This window comes from Trichosurus vulpecula, chromosome 4 (genome assembly GCF_011100635.1).
Source record: "Trichosurus vulpecula isolate mTriVul1 chromosome 4, mTriVul1.pri, whole genome shotgun sequence".
NCBI lineage: Eukaryota > Metazoa > Chordata > Mammalia > Diprotodontia > Phalangeridae > Trichosurus > Trichosurus vulpecula.
The window spans coordinates 387,728,635-387,737,906 of NC_050576.1; the positions used below are offsets into that span (position 1 = coordinate 387,728,635).

A 9,272-nucleotide genomic window follows, 5' to 3' on the forward strand; every position below is an offset into this window, starting at 1 on the left:
GTAAATTATGGGTAAGAAGAATACTTCTTGTATGACTTGTGTTACCATTACGTCAGAGTTATTGTGAAGACAGTTTTCTTTACCTATAGTGACAAAAAGTCACTTTAAAATAGTATAACAAAAAAGCCAAACTAAACTTAGAAGAGCCTTGTAAATGATAAACATTCAAGATATGGTACAGTCATAAAAAACCAAAACAAATCTGACCCCAAAATCAACTTATTTAGTGTCTTGGTATAGTTACCCTAGGGCAGTAATCTTGATACCTACACTAATTTTTGGTTCCCCCCTCCCAACCCTTCACTGTGTGATAAACACTAGTCTTCAAGGATTAGCAATTTTGTCAGCATGGGGATTCTTTTCCATTGAGACAGGCAGATGTTGTTTATAACATTATTAGACTGTCTTTAAGGATAATACTGGAAGTTAGGATGCATATGATTAGCCACAGTAAATACTTTTTTTGGATGACTAATGATTTCAATGGCATTGGGAACTCCTAGAGAGGAGCTTTCTCTATCGATGAAGACCAACAGCTGCTCAGCAATTTTTAATCTTCAGAGTTGTCTGAGGCATCAAAAGGTTATCTGACTTGCCCAGGTAGGTCTTTCTTCACTGAGGCACTAGCTCCATCTCTATTCAATACTCTACTTTGCCTCTTACAAACATGTTGCTAAAAAACACCAATACTGTTTTCACAAGTGGCCCTACCTACAAGAACTTTTAAACATTCTTAAAAACTGTTCAATGTGCTCTGCCAAGAGTTGTTATAGCACATCTCCAGTGATCTATGCCCACAGGGGTTTGACAAGGCAGTATAGCATTCTCCTTAAGACTAACTTGGCTTCCTTCCTAATTGCAATCTCAACGCCATTTGGTATCTTCAAGTCATCTTTCACCTCATAAAAAATGAGAAGCCAATTAGTTACTAAGATAGTGCTATCATAAAAAGAACTAAAGACATGACAAAACGATAACTGAAGGCATTACAAAAAAGATAATGGAATATTAGTCCTTCTTGAAAAGGAACTGTGTTACACTATTTCAAACTGTATACTTAGTTAAAACAAGTATCTCCTGTTTTATCTTTACCATTTCTTAGTTCAACATAAACCTCATCACCTAAGAAAACATTTCAGTTACAAGCTCACAACACTTTTCACAACAGGTTTCAGAAAGTTCTAATTCGATTTTTTGTAAACAAGATCACTAAAACATAAAATTGCACAGCAGTAGTCACAACTCTGACCAGTTTTGAGTCTAAATTCTTTGCTTTTGTACTAATACATAAAATTTTACTATGCTACTCTGTGCGAGATTCTGAACAGAAAATTTATGTAGAATCAGAATAATCTTTAAGAACTCTCAGAAATCATGTAGTCTATGCTGCTACTCCCATACTCATTTTCACATACAGAGCTAAGCTTTAAAGTGAAGCTTAGAGAATCCTATAATTTATCTTGCTCATAAACCAGAATATCAAACATCTGGTTGGCCTGAAGTGGGAAACGTATATGAAGAGAAAAACACTTAATTCTATCCCTTCTACATTTAACATGCAGCAAGAATCTGAGCCAGTCCTAAAGTCAGAAACACCTGGGTTCACGTGCTGCCACTGACTCTCTCTAGCTTTTTAACCATTAGTAAACAGGAGCAGGAGGTTCAAGTTAATGATCACCACCAGGGAAGCGACTTTCCCTTCCAGAAGCTCCCTCATATGGATTAAATTCACCAATCCAGACCAATCCCTCCCCCCACCCCATATACACATATTGATGTCAGCCTTAACAGTAAATCTCAAGAGTTTTAGAACTGAAAGAGACCTGTCCACTCCACACTCCCCAATCACTCCCCAATCTACCGATATACTGCAGCAAAGCATGAAGTGACTTGCCCAAGGTTACAATTAAAAACCATGTTTTATACTCTCGAGAGTACTAGGAATCCAGAACTCTACACATAATCAGTCACCAATTCAAAAGTGAAAGACTTCTGAGGAGAAAATAGCTGTAATAAAACTCATCCAATAATGATTTATATCAGATTAGATTCATGAAGGGAATTTAATCAGCTCCACAGCTAACCAAAGGAAAGATACAATAATAAAAAGTACAATTACAAAAGCACAACAATCTGGGTTTCAACAATCTAGTTTCAGAGACAAACACCAAGGGCTTCTTGAGGCCACCCCTGCATTAGATCACATAGTACCATAGGATTCTAAGCATTGGCAGGTACGTTGGAGAACATCTAGTTCAAAACCCTCTTTTTAAAAAGGTTAAATATATCCAAGGTCATACTGATAGGAAGAAATACAGTCAGGATACTAATAGTAATGATCCTGAATCAGGCAACACATGTAAGTTATGTTCAGTATTTTGTTTAGTAAAAGCCAAATGACAAAGTCAAAAACTGTTTTAAGGTGTCACTTTTAAGAGAGATAAGCTTTAGTTGGTTGAAAAATTTGAATTATGATGAGTATCTTAATCCTTGCAAATGAGAGATAAATGAAGCATTTCTTTTAACTCAGGTTCTCTGATTCGAAAGTCAATGTTCCTGCTGGTCTACTAGATACATAAGAAAACTTTACACACACGCATACCAGCAAATCTCATCTGATTGATCATTAAGAACTTCAGATATAGTGGAAAAAATACCAGATTTGGATCTTGGCTCTGCTACTTATTACCTGTGACCAAGGGCAAGTCACTTAATTAACCTCTTTGGGCCTAGGTAATCTCGAAGGAACCTTCCAACTACAAATGTTATGGTCCTAAACCTGGTCCCTGCAACAATTGAGTGCATCACAAAAGAATAATATTCACTATGCTTTAACTTGAGAAAATCAAGTCTGATGTAATTAACAATAAATGGCTGTTAGATTAGAATGCATAAGCAGCATTAGAGTTTATTCCTTCAAAACCAGTCTTACACTACACCATTACCTTAATATCAAGAAAGCCTCAAGTTTTCCTTAAATTAAAATTTTCAAAATAGAACTTTATTCAAGATCTTTATCCAAGTTTCCATGTAAGTAATGAACTCTTAAGGTTCCCTTTCCATCTCTAAATCTGAGAACAGTTTTGCATTCACTCATTACACAGCTGAACTATTATGGCTTCCTTCATTAACTGGAAAAATCTCATCACAAAGGTAGGTACCATTAATAACGTGAGATTATTATCCAAAGAACTGAGCGACTTATTACTATTTAGTCACCGTAACTATAAACAACCCTTTTAGGTAGGAATTTTAATATGTTAAAAACAAGACTATAAACTTCATTTAAGTAAATGACTTTCCAATATGTATATATGCAAACTTGTTCAGTCATTGGTGTCTAAGATTTGAATCCGTGGGGACCATATCTGGACCACACAATAGACTCTTGTCTATTTCAACACATAACAACTCGGTTGCCATAACAAGAAAACAGTCACTATGATGCTGTTGGAAAGCCTTCTGCAGGAGGTAGCAGGGATCGGACTGCAGTTCTTAGAGACAAAAGTACATTACTATGAGAAGTTCGCCTCAGATGTCTATTTTAATCACCCCAGGCGCTCCAAAAGTAGCTTCTTGGGCTATTTCCTAGGCTGCAAATTAGACAGCTTTTGCAAAATATTTACTGGGCAATAACCCACACCACTTGAAAGGCTCGGCGTCAGCGCCGGCCCCAGCCCCGCTATAACCACCGGAGGCGCCTCCATTAACGCGGCTATTACGGGAGACCTTCTCCGGATGCCCTCACCACGCCAGACCGAGAAAGCAGCCGAGCCCGGCCAGGCAAGAGGCGCGCGCACAGGGCCTGGCCGCCGGGGGCCGCGCGCACGTTCGCGCGCCGCGGCCAACTCCACCGGCCGCCCTCCCTCCACCCCCCCACCGCAGCCGTTAAAATGAGGCCGCTCTCCCCCTCCCCCTCCCCCACCCCTTTGGTTCCAAGCCTGGAAGGAGTTCAAAAAGAACTTGGACGACGGCGCCAGCCCCGCCCCTCTGAGCCTTTCTTCTCCGCACCCCGCTCCCCCCAGATCGGCCCCTTCCCCGCAACAGGGTCAAGGGGAGGGCAGAAGGCTGGCCTCCAAGGGAGTCCGCCCCCAAGTTTGAAACTGGCTCTCCCTTCCCCCCCGGTAGCCCTGGGGATCCGGCGGGCGCCATCCCCCCCCGCCCTCTCCCCAGTGGCGTCCACCCGTTCCCATCCGCTCCAGGCTCTCATTCGAGACCGGGCGCGACATCGCCCGGCCCCTCTAGCGCCACGGTTCCCTCCCACCAGGGGCTTCCCAGGCTAGGAGGGGGGAAGGGGTCGGCTAAGGAGGTTCGCGCGTGCGCCGGGCCGCTCCATCAGCCCGCGCTCCGTAGCTCCGACTGGGGCCCCATCACTCCTCAGGGCAGGGCAATTAAAAAAAAATAAAAGCTCAGAACTGTAGAAAATGGCGCCTTAAAGCAACATTTCCCCCCCCCCCGCCCCCGCCCGCACGAGCCCGGGGGGGGGGGGGTGCAGCAGCCCTCGCTCTGCTCCGTCGGCTGGTCTCCGTCGCCCCCCGGCCTTGCTTACCTTCCCGAAGTGTGCGGCCCAGTGCACAGGCGTCCAGCCGTAGAAGGAGTCCTCGGCGGCCAGGTGGGCGCGAGGCGTGTGCTGGAGCAGGGCGCAGAGCGCCGCCAGGTCCCCGTCCCGACAGGCGCGATGCACCGGGAAGCGGAGCGTCAGCACCTCCTCGCTGGAGAAGCCCGCCTCGACTGCAGAGCCGGCTCCCGAAGCCGCGGACATGGTCATTCGCTCACGGTGAAGGAAGGCGGCGGCGGCGGAGACGCGGTTCAGAGGAAGCCGCCGCCGGGCATCGAACGCCGGACGCGCAGGCGACGGAGGCCTCCGGCCCTGGAGCAACAGCAGGAGGCGAAGCAGGCGCTGTCGGGGTCGGCGCCGCCGCTGCCTGACACAAAGGAGGCGAGGCGAGCCGAGCGAGCGCCGCTACCGCCGCAGCTCCTGCTGCTGCGTCCCTGAGCCGAGCCGAGGAAAGAAACCTCAGAGCGGGAGGAGGAGCAGCCGCTCAAGGAGGCCGGGAGTGGGCTGGGGCGGGCCCTAGGCTAGGGGCGGGGCGAGGCCAAGCGCTGCCGAGCTCCCCGCCGGGGCCGAGGGCCGGCCTGCGCGCCGCCGCCGCAGGGGGGAGCTGTGAGCGCCGCGGGGCAGGAGCGCCGGCTGTTTCCCTGCGCACGCGCGCAGCCCTACTCGCCGAGTCCCGCTCGCTTGCTCTCACCAGCCCCGGGTGGGCCGCGGGCCTGGGCGCAGGCCGGTGGAGCGCCGAGTTATAGAGGGAGCGGGAGGGGCGGAGGAGGCTGAGGAAGCAGCCCCGCCCCGGAGCCGCAGCTGTGGCCGGACAGCTGGGAGGGGAGGAGAAGGGAGCATGAGGGCACCGCGTGGGCCAGGGTTCCGGCCTTGGCCCGGGCCGTCAAAGGGGCGGAGGTGGAGGCGGCCGGAGGCTTAGCGCCGGCCGGAGCAGGGGAAGCCCCCGGGGAATTTCTTGGGCTCGGCCATTCCCTGGCGAGGTGTTTTGCTTGGCCTTTAAGAAATGGTTTTCGGAAAGCCCCAGGTTTTCCTGAAACCTTCTGGTCCCCTCCCAAATGCATTTGCGGACTACCTGGGTGGCGCTAGGGTTTCCACGGAGGCTTTATTTAAACTGCATTTTATTTCCCTCGTTTCATGTTTATGGAGCGCCGGCGGGGCGCCAGACAGCTCATTAAAATAACAACAGCAGAGTAAAAATACCAAGAAGCCCCAGCTTTCCCCCCACCGTCAATTTGTGTACCACACATCCAAGGGCGCAGGGTGACGTGTGGCTCTGACTGGGCTGCGGGCTGGCCGGGCTCGGAGAACCCGAGTTTGAGTGTTGATTCTGCCAGTTGTTACTTGAGTGACTTTGTACCAGTCACAGCCTCCGAGTTCCGCGATTCCCTTCATCTGTAGAGTGAAGGGCTTGACCTAGATGAATTTAAAGGCTCCTTCCAGCCCTAAATCTAGGACCCTCCGAACTCAATTTTAATGTTAGACGACTGCAAGTGAAGGGAAATCTTAAGACCAAGTACTGAAGCAGGCAGTGGATGTAGCACATAATGGGCATTCAAGGGGGAAAAAAAGCTACTTTTTTTTTATTACCGAAGAAATGTACACACTAGCAACTGTGCAAAGCGCATCAAGTCAACCAGCAGTGCAATGCTTATAGTTTTTCAACCCAAACAATAATTCCCTTAATTGTTAAAGTAGTACATTTCTGCAGAGATGAAGCAGAGCTTAAGAAGTGGAGACTTCACAAGTGGAGACCATCTTAGAAATTATTTAGCTAAATTCTCTCATTTTACAGATGAAGAAATTGAGGGCAGTGAGATTATGTGATTTGCCCAGGATCAAAAGGTGCTTTTTCCAGTACTAGATATCAAACTATTACAAAGTGGTAATCATCAAAACAATCTAGTACTGATTAAAGATACAGAATAGATTAAGTACACAATACACTGTAGTAAATGATCATAGTACTAGTGTTACCCAGTGATACCTCATATAATTGAGGATCCACAGTGGGAGTCCCTGTTGACCCCTATATCCTGATGTCATTGTGGTTAGAGCAGGAGGACAAACAATAATCTAGTGCAAAGATCCTAGCTTTGGGAACAAAAACTGTTGGGAAAACTGTAAAGTAGTTCAGCAGAAACTAGGTATAGACTAACAACTCAGCCCTACACCAACATAACATCAAAATAGGTACATGATTTAGACTTAGGGTGTGATGCTATAAGCAAATTAGGGGAGGATGGAATAGTTTACAGTTACTGGCCGAGTTAGGGCCGAGCCCTGCCCTCCTCCGACCTCCACACCCAGGGGCCTGCAGAGATAAACTCAGAGCTCTGAGATATGGGTGGAGCCAGGAGGAGGGGTCTCTTTGTGGCCTCCCTAGCAATTCCAGGTCTTTGCCCGACCTGCTTGAGCACATGGGACTTCCGGCTCTCTGTCTCGGCTTGCCAGAGCACATGGAACTTCCGGTTCCTTGCCTGGACTGCCTGACCGCAGGGAGCTTCGGGTTAGCGGGAAGAGAAGGGGAGGAGAGTAGGTGGAGTCAGGGCGGTCCTAGTACTCAGGTGTCTTGATTTTACCTGTTCTTTCACCAAGGTAACCAAAGAATGTACCTATGTCACTAAAGGTATAAAAATGCTGCTTGCTGAAACAATAAACGGAGTCATTCACCACCTTTCCGCTCCTGCCCCATACATTGTCCGCAAGATCAGGCCTTTTGCTAGGCAAAGGCCTGGGTGTGGGGGGCTAACACAGACCCCACGATTTGGTTGCGAGACCGGGACCTGCGACAGTTTACCTGTCAGATCTATGGATAAGGGAAGAATTTGTGACTAAAAAAGAGAGAGAACACTAAAAGATGTAAAATGGATAATTTTGATTACGTGAAATTAAAAAGGTTTTGCATAAACAAAGCCAGTGCAGCCAAGATTAAAAGGAAAGCAGAAAACCGGGAGGAAAATTTACAGCAAGTTTCTTTGATAAAGACCTCATTTTTCAAATGTATAGAGAACTAAGTCAAATTTATAAGAATACAAGTCATTCCCCAATTGATAAATGGTCAAAGGATATGAACAGGCAGTTTTCAGAAGAACTCAAAACTATCTATGGACATGTGAAAAAATGCTCTAAATCACTATTGATTAGAGAAATGCAAGTTAAAACATTTCTGAGGTACCACCTCACACCTGTCAGACTGGATTACATGACAGAAGGAAAATGACAAATATTGAAGGGTATGTGGGAAAATTGGGCTACTAATGCACTGTTGGTGGAGTTATAAACTAGTCCAACCATTTTGGAGAGCAACTTGGAACTATGTTCAGAGAGCTATAAAACTGTGCATACCCTTTGACCCAGCAATACCACTATTAGTTCTGTATCCCAAAGCGATTGTTTTAAAAAAGGTGGTGGGAGGCCCTATTTGTACAAAAATATTTTTTAGCAGCTCTTTTGTGGTGGCAAAGAATTGGAAATAGAGGGAATGCACCTCAATTGGGGAATGGCTGAACAAGTTCTGGTATATGATTGTGATGAAGTACTGTTGTGCTATAAGAAATGGTAAGCAGGATGCTTTCAGAAAAACCTGAAAAGACTTCATGAATTGATGCAAAGTAAAGTAAGCAGAGCCAGGAGAATATTGTACACAGTCACAGCAATGATCATCTGTGAATGACTTAGCTGTTCTCAGTAGTACAGTGATCCAAGACAATTCCAAAGGAGTCATGATGAAAACTGCTATCCACCCACAGAGGAAGAACCAATGGAATCTGAATGCAGATTAAATCATACTTTTTTTAAAGCTTTTTTTTTTCTTGGGGGTTTTGATTTTTGGTATGTGATTTCTTTCACAATATGACTAATATGGAAATATGTTTTGCACAACTGTACATGCATAATCAGTATCAAATGGCTTGCCTTCTCAAGGAGCAGGGAGGAAGAGAATTTGGAACCAAATTTTAATGAAATTGTTTTTACATGTAATTGGAAAAAATTTTTTTTAAATTTTTTAAAAGTGCTCTCTCCACCATAACTTCTGATCGCTGTGTAGAATAAATTTTGCTCCGAAGATAACTCTACTGGTTTCCTCCAGTTGAATTAGAAGTGAGTCCATTTTTAAAAGTGTACTCTCCAAAAATGATTTCTACTCTATAAATCTATGAATACTAAGGGATGACTACTACTGATAATTCTCCCTCTATATATGATAAAAACTGAAATAAATAAGCTAAGAGATATCTACCAGTGAAAGAAATGAGAAGCTTAGATTTGACTACCAATAGTATATAATATTTTTAGCTACTGCTAAATGCAAACCACAGATTCCAATAGAATGTAACTTATTTCAGGGCACAGACTTTTATCTTTTACATTTTTTTTAATCCCTAGCTAGTAGTCTTAGGCAATTGACATGTTGATGTTATACTCTTATTGTACTGTTATGCGTTTTGTCAGTTGGGATACTTGGGAGACCCTTCTGTCACAAGACATAATACATATACATATATAGATATAATACATATACATATGTAGACATGATACATATACATATATAGACATACAAACATAGATGTATCTGTATAGTATATTCTCAAAATGCCACATCTAACCCAGCCAACCACAAACGGGGAAAACCACAGATGTGAAGAGTACATAGAATCTCCTTTAGCTTGCATTTTCTTAAGTTAAAGTGTAGCTGTATTGTTCTATTCTAGTC

General features: G+C 45.0%; 1 protein-coding gene across 1 annotated transcript in view; it reads right to left on the minus strand.

The window, feature by feature from the left end:
• Positions 1 to 4,941, minus strand: part of ANKRD10 (ankyrin repeat domain 10) — a 47,321-nt gene extending 42,380 nt beyond the window's left edge. The window contains exon 1 of the mRNA XM_036753832.1: positions 4,550 to 4,941. Within this exon, the coding sequence (XP_036609727.1) occupies positions 4,550 to 4,768 (219 nt within the window). The 5' untranslated portion in view covers positions 4,769 to 4,941. The remainder of the gene's footprint in view (positions 1 to 4,549) is intronic.
• Between the last annotated feature and the right edge of the window lie 4,331 nt (positions 4,942 to 9,272).